The 20,604-nt window shown below is 33.2% G+C and overlaps 2 protein-coding genes across 2 annotated transcripts in view; one reads left to right on the plus strand and one right to left on the minus strand.

Annotated features, from left to right (window-relative positions):
* LOC111057202 (acetyl-coenzyme A synthetase) overlaps positions 1-20,604 on the plus strand; it is a 69,864-nt gene that overhangs the window by 12,148 nt on the left and 37,112 nt on the right. The gene's annotated exons all lie outside the window — the stretch shown is intronic.
* Positions 2,858-13,553, minus strand: LOC120351768. The gene is made up of 3 exons (XM_039429940.1): positions 13,422-13,553; positions 11,954-12,211; positions 2,858-4,055 (listed from the first exon to the last, which is right to left on the minus strand). The coding sequence occupies exons 1-3, from the start codon at positions 13,449-13,451 to the stop codon at positions 3,948-3,950; spliced, it is 396 nt and encodes a 131-aa protein (XP_039285874.1). The 5' UTR covers positions 13,452-13,553; the 3' UTR covers positions 2,858-3,947.

A 20,604-nucleotide genomic window follows, 5' to 3' on the forward strand; every position in this document is an offset into this window, starting at 1 on the left:
AACTTAATCCTTATAGATTCTATTAGATTGAACGGAACTTGACAAACACACATGTGTTCATAATGTGTATATTAAGTTATGTTCAAACTAAAAGAATCTATAAGGATTGTTATTAACATTTTTTTAATAACTTTGGTGTAAACGCAGCTCAAGGGCTAAATCTGGATTTTCATTCCCAATCATTCTATGATTTTGTGTTCCTAAAGACTCAGTCATTTTCTCTATAAGATACTTTTTCAAAGACAGGATAAAGCCCGCTCGGCTCTCAATGCATCTAATAGAGTTGGGAAGTTTATTCCATTCATGACAAGCACTGACAAGGAACGATTTGGAATAGATAGTTCGATGATTAGGTATCCTGAGAGAATTTGCACCAGTTCTAGTATGGGAAAGCATCTATCCTCCTACCATCGGAAACAAATTTACTGTTCATCATTGATAAATAAATATACAGTAGATAACTTATACGGTACACTTTTATTTATCATGATGTTTAATGTTGACAGTCTATAAAATCTATAGTCTTGTTTTATTATGTGTGGTAGTAGGTAGGTAAGCAGGTAATGCTAGGAATTATAACTACTCTAATAATCTATGAAGTTTCTAATCAAACCTTACTTGGTGAATAATATTATCGTTGAATAGTGAACTCAAACAAGGAAAATGCTACACAGTGACGCCACAATCAGAAAAATACACCCGGTCTCTTTGATAGGAAAGGATAATCCAGTTATTATGTTATTACCTAATACTGGTATCATCTGCTCTAGGCTGTACGTCAGTATTAAAATTCACTTGAAACTGTCACCATTGATTGAATAGGAAACATTGGTGTGATTAATGAGTGTCAAGCTGACAGTTAAAAAGTGAATCTTACTATAATGTCTACTTTACTTCTCCTTGACAATTCAAGGCTGAATAGTATTCAGCTTGTAGGTGTTCCGAAATAATATGCAGCATTCAGAAAGTTATTTGGTCGAATTCTATTTATATTTTTAGCCAAATCTGGTATTACTTTCATATTAATAACTTAATTTCATTCAACGAACGTGAACTCTCGTGAGTATGATGTAATTAATAAATAAATAATAATAATAAATGTTTATTTCCCCAAAAAACTAAAACTACAACATCAATTACAAAAATATTAGATAAATTACAATATTACATACAATAGTTAGTTACAAAAGATTCTTATAATGTGTTCTCTACTTGTTTAGTTTTTCTGTGTGGAAATTGACCTACTCCATTTGTAGCCTATATTGTATTATATAAATGAAAGGTTCTCTCTAAATATTAATTATAAATTTATTGACATATTCGTCTTGAATCTCTTTATCCATTATGAACTGCTTGCATGTTCCATCAAGTGTGTCGACAGTTGACAATCTCATGCTATTCGAAAGCATGCTCCAGTCAGTGGGAAAATATTGCATATTTTTTCACAATTAATAAAGTCTGCAAGTTGTCATTCTGGTGTGAAAACTTGATAAAATATTCTTCACTCTGGTACCCCACTTAGCCCCATGACAAATTAATTTGAAAAGAGCAATCGTTCAAGCTGAACATTTAAAAATGTATTCAGTAGCCTATATTAGATATCGGTAGGTCTACTGCATTATAATATTATTGTAGTAATAAATATTGACCTACTTAATCAAGATGGAACAATTCGTTGAATAACAATACGCATTATATCATAGGTTATCCCGCTAAATGCATGCCTTACTTCAAATGAGATACTGTAAAAGTTAATATGTTACTCCACACTCTCATCAAAACCTTTGCAGTCTACATCTCAACTGTTTTCGATAATCTTTTGTAGGTCTAATCCATGTACTCTGTAGTGTAGACTCTAAAATTTTTCTCAAAAAATTAGTATCATTCAAAGAAGTATTCACTCATTACTACTGTACCGGGTGATTTAGTACAGAGGAATATTGTGCGTCAATTTGTGGCTCTACTGGAACCTCAAGAAAGATATGGCTGGTTTCAACAAGACGGCGCTTCCTGTCACACGTCTCGAGAAACCATGGATTTTCTGCAAGAGTTCTTTGGTGATCGAATAATAAGCAAGGGTTTATGGCCTCCAAGGTCTCCAGACCTCACATCCCCTGATTACTTTTTGTGGGGCTACATTAAGTCTGAGGCCTTCAAAAACAATCCTCACAATATTGATGAACTGAAAGCCAATATTACAGACTTAATCACGAATATTTCCAATATAACTCTGAAAAAGGTTTCTGCTAATATGGTGAAAAGAGTCCGAGCGTGTATAACCTCAATGGGTGGACATTTTACATTTTGAGCATATGGTGTAATAATTTTAAGTAACTAAGAAATGTGAGTAATAAAATATAAATTTTCTTTTGTAAATAACAAATATTATTTTTTTATTAATAGGTTACCCAAATTTCCGTTTATAAATTACATCAAAAATTGGGTAACAGGACTAAAAAATCACCCTGTAGTTGTCTAATCAAGTAGGCCTACCTATGTCGATAAAAACCACAAATACTTTAAATAATATAAATCTCAGTACCCTTTTGAATGATTTTGTCACAAGATTACTGAGATTTATATGTTTATTTATATTAAAACCCTAAAGAAAGAAGACTACAATAATTACTGTATATAAAAATAGGGAAATTAAATTGAATAGGAATCACTATCAGGGGGGGGGGACTATAACAATGTAACAAATTAGGTATACACAGTATTCTGGTACTAAGCAACGATAATTTTTATTCCATCTATTCATGTTATGCAGTATGAATAGCTGTACATACACATAGCTATATACATATACATCAAAACAGTAAAAAAACATATCAGCTGGCACAGGCTGCAATAAAACAGAAGTCAGAGACTGAGTGACCTTGACCTCGTTGCCCATTGATCGTGCAAGAAGTTGGTGCAGAAGGACAGAGAGAGAGAGAGAGAGAAAGAGAAGAATTGGAGAAGTGGTGGAGAGAGCAAGAGAATGAGAGAGAGACAGAGAGAAAGTGACAAGCAATAATGTGAACATGGGATTAAGGTTATTGAGAACAACTTTTTAATACATTTCACTTGAGAAACACAGCACTCACTGTTGTAAATACGGTATCGATTAACGGAAATGGGCTAATTCAAGTCAATGAAATGCTGAAAAGAATTCAAGGATTGTACGACTGTTCGGTACGCGGTACTTTATTGAAAATCGTCATTTCTGTACAAAATGAGATTCAGAACTGACTATATATAGTAGAATGAAAATAAAACATAGGTAGAATGAAATAAAGAAATAAAAAGTCCAAGTGGGTTCAGTCTTGAATCTTGGTAATTGTTTAAATCATGATATTATGCAATTTTAATAATATTTGGAAATATAAAGATCGCAGTACAATATTGGTATTTATTCTTTACTATACTATCTTGTTCTTATATACTAGAAAAATGTGTTTCTCATCATGATTTATCCATTTATATTGAATAGTTTCTTTTTCTTGGACCATGTAGGTACAAAAGTATTTGAAATTCTAGTAAGAAACAGTTTTGGTTTGCAGCTGATGTTCATTTTACAATAATAGCCTTAATTTGATCATGCTTGAAAAATACCCACAAATTTACAAAGTAAATTCAATTCTTACAGAAGTAGAAAAGAAATATTTAAGCACAAAAAAGTATTTCAAGAATAATAAAAGTCTTACAAAAACAAAAAGAAGTAGAAAAGGAATATGCAAGTACATAAAAAAGTACTTCAAGAATAATAAAAGTATTACAATAACAAAAACTCTTACAAGTCAGTAAGTCAAAACTCTTACAGAAGTAGAGAAAAATATTCAAGTACATAAAAAATATTTCAAGAATAACAAAAGTATTTTAGTAGAACACATTAATTTATCGAGAACTTTATATGTGGCATTTAAGAACTAATAGTGATCCGTTTGTCCTTGTAATGAAAAGCTTCAAATGACCCAACTTTTTTGTCGCCAATATAACAGTAGCTTTTGAAGCAATCTTCGCACAACAGTGCATTGTGACTGGGTAGGCTTGCATATCCAACGACTTTCCGTCTGCAAAAAATGAGTTGAATTATTTTACATAATATTCATTGAGTATTAATCTAGTATTATTAGACGTGATTTGTGAAATTCATGTAACTTATAGAAAAGTATTGCATAAAACTGTTGTTTCAGTGAAGAAAACAGTTTTATTTCATAAAACAGTTTAAAGAAACAGTTTAATTAATAAAACTGTTTTATTGTTTCAGTCATTGCCAAATTTAGTATCATTAGACGTGCTTTGTGAAATTCATGTAACTTTTATGAAAAGGTATTGCATAAAACTGTTGTTTCAGTGAAAATAGTCTAACCGAATTGTGACTGAGTGTGTGTCAGCAACTATGACAGTCTAATTACACACAATTTAGTTTGTAATTTATCCTCCCATTAGGATAGCAGATCGAAACACTGAAATTGTTCAGTTGGGTTCATAAATCTAACTTTTCCCAACGAAATCCCATTCTTTTTATAGTACTGTAAGAAAAGGAGTAGCAAATCAATCATTTCAAATGACAACCCCAATCATCATTTTAATCCTCTCATTTTAGCAAGAAAATAAGGTAGAAAAGTATTTTCATTCCAAAATGGAGACTGATTAAATTCAAATTATTCCTGGTATTATTATAGCCTAATCTGATCTTGAATGCCACTTGCAAACCATGGAGTAGGTACTAGGTTTGAGATGCTCATATAATTTGGATCTTTACTGCTTAACACAATGTTATAACTTACATTTTAATAAAGAAATCTAGTTCTTTCAAATGTAGTTCTTTCTGAGCCATGGATAGTCTTCTGAGCTCAATGAATCCCTTTTGGCTATCAAAAGTCTGTAACAAACCATAAACAACATATTTTGTAATATTACATTTTTTCTCGATTGGAATCGAATCTTCAATTCGAGATCTATAAAACTTTATAGTAAATATCAGAGTAATCGATATACGGACAACTTTTGACTGAGAATTTATCGTAAATGATTGTGTTGCATGTTCCATGGTATCACCGAGGCTGAGTTGACAGAATTAACAGATAAATGGATTATTGAAATGGAGATGACATATAAAAATTTAAAATAATAGTTTCAAAATAAAGTTTTATTGAGAACAAATGTAAAATGTGAATTCTAAACTTGTAATTTATAATTTTTTGGTGACGTGTCCATGACATCGACACTGGTTTGAGGTGTCTACAAAGCTTTGCTCTGTTCCTTGTAGCTAGGCTTTTCCTGCTTCTCTCTAAAAATTATGGCTGGCTGTGTGTGTTGTAATTTTGTGCTCTCTGAATATTTTTCTGTTTAAGTGAATTTTTAATGTTTTAAATTGAGTTTTGAACAGTTTATAGTGTTCTATTTTGTCTATAATTGATTTGTGTGTATACAAGCCTATAGCCATTGTTTTCAACTATATAAACTGGATAAGTATTTAGCTTGTAGTGACTTTAGATGCTTAAGTGTATAAGATATTGTTCTTTGTGTATTTGTGTAGTATATTGCCAAAATTCTTCTGAAGATTATAAGTTGATTTGCTCTGAAAACTGGATTTCTCATTCATAGGCAATAGATCCATTCATAGTTTATCAAGAATCTATTACGTTGGAGCCGATAACCTTACTTAGGTTAATAGGTGTGAAATGCTATCCAACCGATTTAGGAGAAATTGGTAGCACGGCAAATGTTACCCCTGTGGTGGGACCAAATTACAAAATAAATATGTCCCAAATGGTACACCATGAAATCCCTGGTTATGAAAAATTATTAGTAGGATAGATATCTTGATGGGTTATGAATGGTATACTGCTGAATGGGAAATCGGTTCAAGAGAGATCAAATCCTAATGAATATATTATCTGTGCAGACTAGCAAAATGGCAAACATTAAAAATGATCTGAATCTTATAGTGTTCCTAACACAAAAGTTTGATGAGCAAAATGCTAGGTTTGATAAGCTAAATGCTAAGTTTGATAAGCAAAATGCTAAGATTGATAATTTGAAACAATATCAAAGTGCTAGGTTTGATGAGATGAAGCAAGAATTTGCTTGCATTAGACTAGAGCAGGTTAGTATAAACCTTCTATTGAAAGATGCACATGAAACATTGAGTGATAATCATGAAGATGAAAACAAATTGAAGCATGATAATAGTAGTGTTAAGATACAAGATCAACTCATTCAAGTTTCTGACAATGTAGGCCTAGTTACTGTTGTTGAAAAAGTCAACCCTAATGAGATAGTAGAATTGAGTAAAGAAGTAGGTAGGGAGTTGTCTTCACTGAAAGTCAACTATCATGAAAGTAATATTGCTACATTGAAGGTTAGGAAAACTATAAACAAAGTGAATGATTACATGAGACAGGTTTCTGTAGAGGTTAGGAACAATGTAAACAAAATGAATCTTGCTTTGAATCAAGTTGATGAATTCAACTTTCAACTGAAAATTGAAAAGGTGTATGCAAAGCATTATTTAGTGAACATGACTGACTTTTGTAAGCAAAATGGCTTTGTTGAAACAAATGAACCCATGAATAAAATCATGTTCTTGAAGAAAACAAAGCACAAAGTCACCATTGATGTGTTAGTATTCAAAGGTTGTTTCAAGTTGCTTATTTACAAGATGATGTCTGTGAATCACATGATGAAAGGGTATTCCCCAGCACTATGTTATAATTAGGAATCCTGTGTCATGCCGGGATTCAGAATAGCAATGACCGTAAATACTACGTATGGTAAGAGTCCATAATTGTATCTTTTTTCTTTCCTGTAGCCTATTTTTCTTGGCCCTTAATCTTTTCAAATTTCGATTCTTTCCTGTCTTTGTGTAATGTTCAGTAAAATTCTTCTATGATGCATATCTTAACCAATCTTGACCATAGTCATTTAAATTTGTATTCTTCTGAAATAATATTAGAAGTTAAAATAGTAGTTTATTTTCCTAATCTTTAAATTGTTGATAAAACTTGACTTTTCTAAAATCTATCCATTGTAGTGTAAATAATTGTTTGCTTGCGGTATATTTTTTCATCATGTATTACATATTTTAATTATGTCTATTTTTTTCAGGTATCATATTAGGTAATTAGGTTTTTCAGAGCAAAATTATGTCCCATGTTCTCATCTTTCATTGCATATCGTGCCATAAGCCATATGTAATTAGGTTATAGTTTTCTTCTGGGCTTTTAACCCATTTTGCATTTTATTTTTTTTTTTTGCTGTCCAATACTTTGGATTTTTGGTAGACAAGTAGGTGTGATTCTTTTAGAGGTGTGGGCGTGAACCACATATGGCTGGACTCGATTATCTGACCTACTTGTTTGCGATATAAAAACCTTAAGACTGCAACATCAAATGTTTGTAAAAACTTTTGCATACTTTTGTTTTTGTGGTCCGATACTAGAGTCTGCTATCACATTGCCTTACAGACATCTAGGAACTCTCCACCCAGTCACAATAGTCAACATATTTTTTCCTTCACCAGTTGTTTTTGTGGGAGTGATAGCTCACAATTATAACAAATTAGAGTCATACTTGGAATCTACAAAATTCCATAGTAGTCTATTTTATTAAATATACTTCCTTATGAAAGTTCAGTACTGACATGTAGGATAGGCTCTAATTAATCTTTCTCTTCTTTGTATTATTTAGGAAATTTATTGACCCAATTTTCTTTTTCTCTTGTTTGTATTTTTTAGGGAACTTATTTACCCATTATCCATCTTGATCATCTTTGTATTGTAATCTTGAAATGTTTGTATTTATTATACAGTCTTTAAATTATGAAATTATTAAAAAAATAAATGGTTCAATTTAGAACATGCTGAAATTTAATCTTATGTATAAATTCTTTTGTTATAATAATAAAACTTCAAAATTTGAAAGTATTAATGAATTGTGTCACCATATATATGAGATGTTCAATATAAATGAAAGTTAACTTGAATAATGTTTCCATTAAATAAAAACGTCTTGTCATATTATTAATTGAAATGAGTTAAAGGTTAAAATTTCTCTAAAGTTTTTGTAATTGATGTCTTTTTCTAAATTTTAAAAATTGTTTGTTCTATAAATTTTGATATGATTGATTATCGTTTGAAATGGATGCTGGAGTGTATGTAGAATTTTTAGTGGGGTTTGCTGATTAGAATTTTGCTGGTATGTGATTGTTTTTTGAGATGGAAACCCATTATTGCCTGAAGCAAAATATTTAAAGTTTCGAATGGCGATTTCAATAAGTCTGGGCAGGTAGGAGAAAATAATATTTTCTCCGCAGACACCTAGCCCAAACCTATATGGGTGAATGTGCCATTTTTATTTAGCAGACATTCAATTTTTTACTTTCCTTGCCCTACTACCATAGGTAAGGAAAGTATTGCTTTCCAAAAAAAAATTAAGGTATCCCAATTTCAAGTTTACTATACGTTTCAAGGTCCCCTGAGTCCAAAAACATGATTTTTTGGGTGTTGGTCTGTGTGTGTGTGTATGTCTGTGAACACGATAACTCCATTCCTAATTAACCAATTGACTTGAAATTTCAAACTTAAGGTCCTTATACCATTAGGATCCGACAATAAGAAATACAATAAAATTCAATTCAAGATGGCGGATAATGACTAAAAAACCATGTTTTTCACGATTTTCTCAAAAACGGCTGTAACGATTTTCTTCAAATTTATACCATGGATAGCTATTTATGAGCCCTATCAACTGACATGAGTCTCATTTCTGGGAAAATTTCAGGAGCTCCATAATATTCTTGAGAAAAATGGCGGATAATGACTAAAAAACCATGTTTTCACGATTTTCTTAAAAATGACAACCGATTTCAAATTTATACCCTGTATAGTTATTTATCAGCTCTATCAACTAGCATGAGTCTCCTTCCTGAGAAACTAATGGCGGGCCCACCCCATCCTTGAGAAATGAACTTTGTAACCTCCTTCTCGTGCATGAGGTAGGTAGGTAGAGCAGTGTTTATAAAAAGAACACATAACTTAGTCGAGATATTTCATCTGTAGAACAGCTGTTTTGACAACTTTTAAAAAAATCATCGAATTTCACAATTATTTATACAAAGGACAAAGTACTCTAAAAACAATAATTATATATAAACATATACAGTAGTCTGATCCTAGTTTCAAATATGTTGCCGCCAATCGTCATTATGTTATTCCACCAAATTATTCTTGTTTAAGAATGAGGCTTACAGTTCAATGAGCAACGAAAGTTGTGTGATTGTACCACACCAGATTTTTTTATAATAATATGAAAATTGAAACAATTTAAATTTATGCTACATAAAATAGACAAATTCATTCATAGGTTGGAGCTAATGCTTATTTATTAAGACTATTATTAAAATATGAGTATATGACTACTATAATTCCAATAGAAACTTTAATATTTTAATAATTAATAAAAGATTGAAGTTTTCATACTGCAGTATGAAATGGTCAAATTTTTCTAGTTAGTTGATAGTAAAACTCACCTTCACTATCTATAATAAAACTTGTTCACAAGTTTGTGTTTCTTGAATGGTTCCAAATTTTCTCAAATAACTCAACATTATTCGTTACAAGTGGCAATTGAGTGGAGTATTTCTAATTAATTAATTCAAGCCATCTAAATTCAAAATTTATAGTTTTAATGTTTATTTTGGATTATAAAAATATTGTACACGTATAATTCTAACCTTATCTTGGACTTTGTCACCTATAAATTTGGAAGAAAAATAGCACAAGGACTACCTTATTATTTTATCTTTCAATGTTATTACATTAGTGTCATTTGCATTGTAAATAAATAAAATAAAAATTATATCATACAGAGTTCTCCACTGAGAAAATGCTGAAGATTGTTATTTGTGATAAAAAACAAAACAAAAAATAATGTTTTTCAATTGATTACGAGACATTATTATCAATACGAATGACTTGGTCAATGTTATACAAACCTGCCTTTAGAGAATTGAATGAGATGTTCACAATTTCCGAGATGCTGGAACAGGTAAGGGTAGTTCATCTCAACGGTCAATGGGCCAGGTATGAAGGATTTGTCAATTCCGAGCCGTGAGTCAGCTGAGGTATCTCAAAGCTGTAATTGGAAATACAGCTGAGCAGTTGAAAACCATTATTGATTATATACTAATTAATTACAAGCTGTCATCGTTCATTATTTATTTATTTATTTACAATGCAAATGACACTAATGTAATAACATTGAAAGATAGAATAATAAGATAGTCCTTGTGCTATTTTTCATCCAAATTCATGGGTGAAAGAGTCCAAGATAAGGTTAGAATTTCACGTGTACAATAAATTTTTATAACATTTTAGTCCAAAATAAACATGAAAACTATAAATTTCGAATTTAGATGGCTTGAATTAATAAATTTTGATTAGAGATATTCCACTCAATTACTACTTGTAACGAATAATATTGAGTTATTTAAGAAAATTTGGAATCAACCATTATTATCATTATTTTATTCCATGTTGGAAGCTGCTTGACCATTCAAACGTGGGTTGTGACTTCCAAGGGACAGAAACATGCTAGTGAATGGCCTAACTTCTCCACACAACCATGTGGTAAGCAGTTATGTCATGACTGTCATCCACAAATCATTTTTCCTGAGTAGACGAAGGGAGCCCAGAATGACTGCTTCCTGCATCTGCCCTAAAAGTGAAATTACACTCTTCTCACAAGCAGGAATCGATTTTAATTGATTGAAAGCGGTAATGGGCGCACCCCTCCAAGAACACCAATTAGAAGAAAAATCAGTAGTTGTGTTGCTGCATCAAAAGTGCCTCGTATTTGATCCGTTATCCTCCACATTGGAACCATATTATATTCAGCTGGTACTGAGAATTCAACTACGTATTGCTTTTGCACTTCTATCGAGGAGGACAACTTCAGGCTCAGTAGCTGTTAAAAGCTTGGTGATGGAGAAAGAATAGTTCCAGTAAATAATGTTCATTCTCCAAAACGGATTCAATTTCCCCGGGGATATAAGACAAAACCGGTGTTCTGTCTTTATTATACCATAGGAGTTTCACATACGATATCAAAACATCACAGACCACTTGAAATAACTGTTAAAAATGGATAATTATGATCGTATATTGTGAATATTATTCTCTAGTCTGTGTTAAGGTTTAAATTTATCCATCAAAAATATTCAGCTTGAGACCTACTTCAAATAAGTATAATACTAATATTGAAACTAATATTATACGGCAACTTATTTATCTGAGTACTATAATAATAAAACATTCTGGATCATCATCTGAACAATGCTAAAATTACATAGAAAATGAAGCAGGAAATCATTAATTGGATAAAAAGCAATTATTCTTTTGAATCTTTGAATTATTGTAACAGTTACCTTGATCCTTATTTCACATCTCATCATACCTTCCCTCAGCCCTGCCTATCTAGGTACCTACCTTCTTTCCCTTCCCTGTCACACCTTTCCCTTTCACCTGCCTATTACATGGGAAACTATAGTTGGCAAGGTTTTTCCCCTCTTTTTTCCAGCACACCACATCATTTTAGGAATACTGTCTTAATTACAATTAGTGTAATTGTTTTATTATATATTGCTTTTTCTCATTGTATGTTTGTGTGTTGTGAATAAATTGGATATAATTGATTTTTTCAAATATGTCACACTATACGCTCGGCATCAGTGAACATATTTCCATCCTTGTAGAATTAAAAAAGTTAGTTTGTAAGTTTTTACCCAAATCTACCATATTTTTCCTTTATTTTATAATCTGGTATAGTAAGGTCATGTCATCGTCCTAATTCAACCAATACATTCAACTGATTTTTCAAATATCAACATTTCAGAAAAATGAAATTGACAATTTTATATAAGTAGAATAATGAAGATATACAAAAATTCTATAGTGAAGATTACCTTGAGAGTTGATGGTGAGGGTTGAGCGTTAGGATTTTCACTGACATCACCATCCGTGCTGATAAAATCCTCGCTGCAAGAGATCATGTTACGTAGGTGCAGAAGTGTATTACTGCCCAAAATCTCTATCTCACTTTGAAATACTGGTCGTTTGCCAGATTTGTGAATGTTTCGTTTGTAATGGAATGGCTGGAACACTTGACATTTTACAGCGAATTCTTCTCCACTCACCAAATCAGATTTTTCTGGATCATATGCCTGAAAGATCAATCAAGAAAAGTGATGAGAGATCAAGATATCATTATTTATAACAAGTTTATGGCTGGTATTGAACTATTACGCTATTTTAAAAAAATAATCCTCAAATAGGTGTTAAGTACATATAAAAAAATCTGGTGTGGCGCACTCACACAACTTTCCTTGTCGTTACGAAAATTGATTGCCTGACGCTAGTGTAAACGCGCATCTCAAGTCAAAGATCTGAGCCAGCTGGTGACAGGTCAATAACGCTGGATACACACGAGATCTGCTATCTCTTCATAGTGAATGATTCAATAGAATCAACCGTTCCAAACAGTTTGCAATTGAATTTTCTCAAATTTCAAGCTTATTTTCAATTTAAGGTGAAAATGTTACTGGACATTAATTGAAGAGATTTCCATGCTCAATCTTTTCCACTCGAAATTTTTCGTTTAAATTATATCTGAGACCTGATGATTGGAAATCTAACATCAAACTATGCATAGATGGGGTGGAGCTCCTGAAATTTTTACAGATATGGGACTGGTGGCAGTTGATAGAGCTTAACAATGACTATTTTAGGTATGAATTTGATCAAAATCGTTGGAGCCATTTTCGAGGAAATCGCTAAAAACCCTATTTTTTAGACAACATTATCGCCATTTTGAATCGCATTTGATCGAAATTGTTCGGGTCGGATCCTTATAGTGTAAGGACCTTAAGTTCCAATTTCAAGTCATTCCGTTAATTGGGAGATGAGATATCGTGTACACAGACCACAGACGCTCATAATACACACACATACAGACCAATACCCATAAACCACTTTTTTTTGACTCAGGGGACCTTAAAACGTATAGAAATCAGAAATTGGGGTTCCTTAATTTTTTTCGGAAAGCAATACTTATTACCTTACCTATGGTAATAAGGCAAAGAAAGTAAAAATGTGAAACCTCAAGGCTCGTATTAGTTAATAGTATGCACGCTTAAAAAACTACAATTTCACCAGTTGATATGAGTGATAAATAAATTTATAATAGATTATACCTACATACGCTTTTTGGTTGTGCGTGGGTTATGAAATGATCAAACAACATGCGTTTGAATTGATTGAAACAGACTTAACTCTTAACCCAGACTTGACCCACCACCAAACTGCACACCACTACGATGCACTCAACTCAATCCAAACAGACTAGAACTGATTAAGATTTTCTTTTTAACTCACGGGTTTTGGTTGTAGTTGGTGAGATTTCATCCGCCCTCTATCCTTGGTTATTTGTTCAAGGCCACCGATTTGCTCAACTGTTTTGGTTCCAGAAGCTTCTCTGTCCTTTTTTGATTTTATAATAGTTTTTTTCTTTTCAGTAGTCTTCCTGCCAGCATTGGCAGCCATCTTGTCTTTTTCTGCATTTCTTTTCTTTTCAATCTCTCTAGTAAACAGTTGCACAGATTTTAGTTCGGCACATGCATCCATTAATAATTTTGCACTTGGACGACTATTAATATCTCTCGGTTTGGTAGTATTAAAAGCTGGAACTTCATCTTCAAACGCTAGTAGAGAAAAGCTAAAAATGGATATATCATTATTATTGAACGAAAATCCAAAGTTAAATGCTGTAAATATATGCCGTAAATAAAATTCATAGAAATGATGAGGAACCTCCCTGTAATGATTTGCAAGAAAGATAAATATGGCAGGAGGTTGCAGATTTACTACTATTTCATAGGTATTTGTATACTAAACACTAGTTAATAATAACATATGTAAACTTGTAGTAACCTTTTTTTTTATTTTTTTTTTATTTATTTATTTACAAATTCACTAGAAATTTACAAAATAACACTTATCAACTAATATACATTGGTGTGGCTGGAAAAGAAGCCTTGAGCTCCAGCCACGAGTTCGAAAATATTCTTTAAATTATTGGTACATTTGGTACCCTTACTACAGGGTACTTAATAAAGTACCCTTAATAAAGGGTTTAAGGGTATATAAGTTATGTTATATAATGACATAAGTTATGGTCGAAACTATTCGTTGTAATATTTTAAATAATAAAGGGTACTACAAGTTTTTTTCTATTGTTCTTATTAATTTGTAAAAACGTAGCCCCCATTCAAGTGAAGTGTTTATACTAAACACTAGTTTTTATTTCTTGCCTGTCTGGAAGTGTCATGGCTCCGAATATTACGAGTGCTCTAGGTATAAGGAAAATCCGAAAATTGCCAATGAATCAGCTCATGCCCAAGTCAGAGAGGCAAAATACTATCTTCATTATTACAGTAATGGATCAAAACGCCTTGAAAAATGCTTCATATGTCCTGGGCCTTATACATGAATTTAAGTATTGAAGATAGTAAAAGACATATAATTATTGATAGTTCCATTATCTAGTTTGTATAGGTCATCACACACCTAGTTACGTTTTTCTAGTAGTCGTCTTTGGAAGACGTAACGTCCTATCTTCTAATATTAAATCCACGCTAATAATCTGTCCAATCATACCAGCGAAGCTTAGCTTTTAATATTGGGAGATATGATGGCTATGTCTTCCAAAGACTTATTTCTTCACGTAGTGGGTGTGTGTGGACCTTATAAGTATAGCCTACATCATTAAATTATCACTGTGTTTATTAAAACAAAAAACAATGGTTTTATTTCATGGAATAATAAAAGGGGTATTGATAACTTAACTTTATTTTGTTTAAATAATTTTAGTAACCTTACAGAGATCTGTGTTTATTAATATATAACATCATCAATATTGTTCAAGTTATATTAGGATTGCCACTAACGGTAGGATATGCATGTTTAGGCTATCATGCACACACACACACACAAATGTTCATCATACATGTTTTGTAATGAACGAGATTCTTCTAACATTTAAAATAAACAACCAATCGGCTAACAATAAATAAACCACTAGAAAATCACAAATTATATTATAATGATAGAAATATCATTTAACCTCAAACAGAGCAAAAAGTAAGAAACAAAAATCTGGTGTGGCGCACTCACACAACTTTCCTTGCCGTTATGAAAATTGATCACTAGACGCTAGTGTTCCCGCGCATCTCAAGTCTACTACTATTCAAAGATCTGAGCCAGCTGGTGACAGGACAATAACGCTGGAAACACACGAGGTCTGCTATCTCTTCATAGTGAATGATTAATAGAATCAACAGTTGTCAACAGTTAGCAATTGAAATAATCACATTTTCTCGAATTTCGAGCTTATTTTCAATTTTAGGTGAAAATGTTACTGAACATTAATTGTAGAGATTCTCATGCTCAATCTTTTCCACTCGAAATTTTTTGTTTAAATTGTATCTGAAGCCTGATAATTGGGAATCTAAAATCAAACTTTGCATAGATGGGGCGGAGCTCTTGAAATTTTTACAGATATGGGACTTGTGACAGTTGATAGAGCTTATCAATGACTTCTTTAGGTATGAATTTGATCAAAATCGTTGGAGCCGTTTTCGAGAAAATTGCAAAAAACCCAGTTTTTGACAACATTTTCGCCATTTTAGCCGCCATCTTGAATCGCATTGGATCGAAATTGTTCGTGTCGGATCCTTATAGTGTAAGGACCTTAAGTTCCAAATTTCAAGTCATTCCGTTAATTGGGAGATGAGATATCGTGTACATAGACGCACATACACTCATACACACACACACACACACCACACACACACACACACACACACACACACACCACACACACACACACACCACACACACACACACACACACACACACACACACACACACACACACACACACACCACACACACACACACACACCACACACACACACACACACACACACAACACACACACACACACACACACACACACACACAACACACACACACACATACAGACCAATACCCAAAAACCACTTTTTTGGACTCAGGGGACCTTGAAACGTATAGAAATTTACAATTGGGGTACCTTAATTTTCTTCGGAAAGCAATACCGTACTTGCATGCCGTATTGTGCATGTGTAAATGAAATCGTAACGTGGACCTCGCAATAGATGTAAAGGTGCGTACAGACTTTCGCTCTGCTCCGCAATCGAACGTCACTCGAGCAGATCGATTGATGATCGATTGATGATCGACCGGGGAGCAACAGTGGTTCGACCGGGGGAACGCGAGAAGATCTAACATCTTCCGTAACGTTCATGATGGGTGCGTGGGCGGAGCGACTGTGGTTCGATGGTGGTACGAGGGCGGTACGAGGGAGGAGCGTGCTCGGTGCGGGTTGGAAGCGCCAATATGTGTACGCAGCTTTAGGTAATAGGGCAAGGAAAGTAAAAATCGGCGATACAAAAACCTAAACTAAAAAAAATTGCTAGCCTTTCGCTGTAATGACACAACCATGTATGACATTTGTATACACATGTCCATCATACACGTCCTGTCGTTAATCACTGTTTAAACCCAGAAGATGTTTGTGCAAATTACTAACCTAAAAACTAACTGACTTATAACATCAGGGCCCAAACTAACATAAACATAATTATGGTACCTAATATGATGTAGAAATAGTAAGTTTATCCTGATTTGTATGACCTGGTATTATATATGTAGGTGTTTAATGGCACAAACTTGTTTGACCGAGGATGGTGGCATTAGGGTTAGGCGATCTAATCATAGATAAGCATTTACCAAAGACCTTAAAGATGCATCTCTTTGATATCTCTTTGAAAGATGAGACCTTAAGACCTTTTCAAAGACCTTAAAGATCTCTTCAAGGTCTTTGGCATTTACAATAGACGGTGCATTATTGGCTATACTAGATTTCTTTATCATACTTCTGTTAAATAGAAGCATCAGTGCAAGTTATACTATACTTACTCGAATTCTGGAGCGGGAACTTCTGAACCAACAGTTTCATTTTCAGGACTTGAAGTGAAAACACGGTTTTTCATCAGATTTTTAAGTCTTTCTGCAAATTCGCCCAAATTTACTTTGGGTTTCGAAGGAACCTCGAATTTCTTCATCTTTTTATATACGTCCTCCATGATTTATACCGTATACACTACAAAAATGAAAAATATAAACACTTACTACTTTAACTAAATACTATCCTTCTTATTTACCATCTACCATCACAAAACATAACCATATACCAAAATATTTTTAAAAGTCTAACAACTTGTAAAATGTGTGGGGAACAGTGCAATTTGGCCAAAAAGTGAAATAGGCCTACTAGTGATAAAAAAGTGATCATATGTACCTAGATTTGGTGTGAAAAAGGCCGACTTCCCTGGCTACCTATCCAAGTTCCAGTTTAAGAGAAGATATAACTTACCGTTACTTTTGGATGAAAGTAAATTATTATATATAAAAATGTTAAACGATTGTGAGGAGCGCAATCAGCGCATCCACTATTTCTTTGAGGCGGCGGGGGGTTGCATGTCCCCACGGGCCCCACGCATTACTAGGTTACGCACTGAAGTGGGAGAGAAATTACTTTTAACACGGCTCTTTCTCGAAGATGGAGAGGTCCGATGCTCTATCCTACACTAATCACTCCCACTACCTAGCAGCATTCTCCTTCTTTTGTGTCTGAGTGAGAGAGCTTTCCAACGCGACGCACCAACATTCCCCTTCCAGCTATTGCTGGCAATGTTCCAAGTCATATACTGGTCAGCAGGTATAATATTGTTTTCATTACAAGAGCATGAAGCAAAATGACACGGCGCATCCAATTGTGCGCAGGATGTCTGTCTGTGTCTACGCTACAAACTGTGGAGGGAGAAATGAGTTTCTCCTCTTCATGTTAAAAGTAATATATCTCAGACTTTAGTAAGATTTGGTTGGGATGGGTTTGGTCACAGAATAGATAATATGTATACTGTATACTGTGATTTGGTGAGTTTTTCCTTTTGCATTGGAGTTTCTAGTGTTAAACAGTGAATTAACAGTTGTCACAGAATATTTTTTAAAGTGTTTAAAAAAATATATTGAAAAATAGTGAAAATTAAAAAAAAGTGAAAAATACTTGATGTGTAAGTTATAAATAATTACCAATACCTATTTTCTTTTAACATAAAATCTTAAACTTCCTCATCTTTGAACCTTGTGCTCTCTAAATATTTCACTCTACTACCAACACAATCCATTTTGAAATAACTTGGTTCAATAGTTTCAAACAAACTTTTTTGATCAAAATATTAACTACAATTTCTTTTTCTTCATAAAGCGCACAGATAATTTCTTTTTCTTCATAAAGAGTTTCATAATTACATACAGAATGGTCTTACAGCATTTATCATTTAAATTTTTCTAACTTTTTATATTTTGATCTATAGTGTAGTCCATGTTATAATGGCAGTGGATGAAGATAGAAGAATAGCGATGCCGATTATCTGCATTAATTAATTATATTTCTACACTGTCAAAAACATAATTGTCATCGTTGTGGACCTAGAAAAGGATAGTACCACCGGCTTTGTCGAATAATAGACAAGGATAGCAAAACCAAAGTTGATCAAATACTGTTATTATAAGTTATAACGTGGACCTCACTATAGCAATACATGATTGGTCAATCCGTTTAGTGATATGAGAAACATAAACATACCTTGAGAGTTAAGTACGTTAATTTTAGAATTTATATTACTATTTGAAATGCAAAGAAAAAACTGTTGTTCCAAGTTAAACAAATATCATCACTAAATCAAATCCTTATAAGTTTTATAAGGGATAGTGTAAGTGTATCTTTTTAAATACCTGATGAGTCTGTTGTAAACTAGTGCCAGTGAAAATAATAGCCGAGTTGAATCTTCTGCGCAATCAGCTGATCGTTAAAGTCTATTCAGAATTCTGACCAAGCTATTGATCTGACACTGAGGAGCAACACACCGTTTTTATGGCGCATCCGCTTTGTATTCAATCGTACTTCATAGCCACTCTTTCATGAGCTGTCTCATAGATACAGCGCGAATGCGAGCGAGCCTACTACACCTTAAAGGTGCGTACAGATATACGCGCCGCGAACATGAGCAATTCACTTTTAATCAGCTGATGCCAAGATTTTTATAACTGTATTTTACCGTTTCTGTAAAAATACAGATATAGTCAGCTGATTAAAAGTGAATTTCTCATGTTTGCGGCGCGTATATCTGCACGCAGCTCAATAGATCACTGATGCACTATAGTGAGGTCCATGTTAAGGTGCGTACAGACTTTCGCTCTGCTCCGCAACCGAACGTCACTCCAGCAGAGCGATTGATGATCGACCGGCGAGCAACAGTGGTTCGACCGGGGAACGCAAGAAGATCTAACATCTTCCATAACGTTCATGATGGGTGCATGGGCGGAGCGACTGTGGTTCGATGGAGGAACGAGGGCGGTACGAGGGCAGAGCGTGCTCGGTGCGGGTTGGAAGTGCGTATATGTGTACGCAGCTTTATAATGACAGTGGAGAAAGATAGGAAAAAAACGTTGCCGATCCTCTGTCTTGTCAATCCTTCTATAGACGGTAGCTGATGCAGGTTAATTCTAGTTTAAAATAATCTATTATATTTTATAAGGCAAGAATAGTTATTTGTATATCTAAAGTGAAAAGTAGGACTTTTTCTCCCTGAGGCTGGTATTTTGAATAGAATAAGGTATTTTAAAAATTGTATAAATTTTTATCGTCTACTAATATTAACAATATAATATCATACAAACATATATTTCATGAGTTGATCAAATTTCTGGTTGTGGTATTGAATTCAGTTGACTCAATGACAGACACCTCTTTTTGCTTTCTCATCTGAGCTTAGACCTTCTAACCTATTATAATGTAAGTTTTTAAAATAGAGATGCTTCCCATGTTATTTAAACGGAGTCACTTTTACTCCCTAGGGAGTTTTTCTGTTTTTTACTACCGAGAGAAAAAAGGGACACTTTAGTATTATGTTTCAGGGAGTAAAGTAAGTACTTTAGCCAGTAGGTGGAGGAAAATTATATTTTTCAATAATTTTATAATTAAGATGAAATATTTTGCCAATTTATTGATAATTCTACATTTTAAAAGACGATCTGGCAACAGAGCAAAGCGAGAAAGAGATAGCGCTATCCGCTTTGTTGAATGATAGACAAGGATAGCAATAACTACCATTGCTAATCAAACACTGCCATTATAACGTGGATATAACATTATTGTGGGTATAGAGCATTCCTCTTGCTTTCTCTCTCAAATAAATGAGTCTTTCACAATTTGAATAGGCTAATAATAATTATAATATAATTATTGTACCCAATGAAATGAAAAAATAACTAAAAACTCAGTTAAAAATATTTTTTTATTTAGTTTACTTTCAGTTTTTTATGTTAGTTATTTTGAGTTTTGAACAGTTTATAGTGTTCTATTTTGTCTATAATTGATTTGTGTGTATACA

The sequence above is a fragment of the Nilaparvata lugens genome, chromosome 6, assembly GCF_014356525.2.
Source record: "Nilaparvata lugens isolate BPH chromosome 6, ASM1435652v1, whole genome shotgun sequence".
Lineage (NCBI taxonomy): Eukaryota > Metazoa > Arthropoda > Insecta > Hemiptera > Delphacidae > Nilaparvata > Nilaparvata lugens.

Coding starts and splice junctions, on each gene's coding strand:
- LOC120351768 (XM_039429940.1), bottom strand. CDS start 13,451: ATGAAATCTCACCAACTACAACCAAAACCC. Junction 12,212..13,421: donor ACCAACTACAACCAAAACCC/GTGAGTTAAAAA, acceptor TTGATCTTTCAG/GCATATGATCCAGAAAAATC. Junction 4,056..11,953: donor CCTCACCATCAACTCTCAAG/GTAATCTTCACT, acceptor CATTTTTTGCAG/ACGGAAAGTCGTTGGATATG.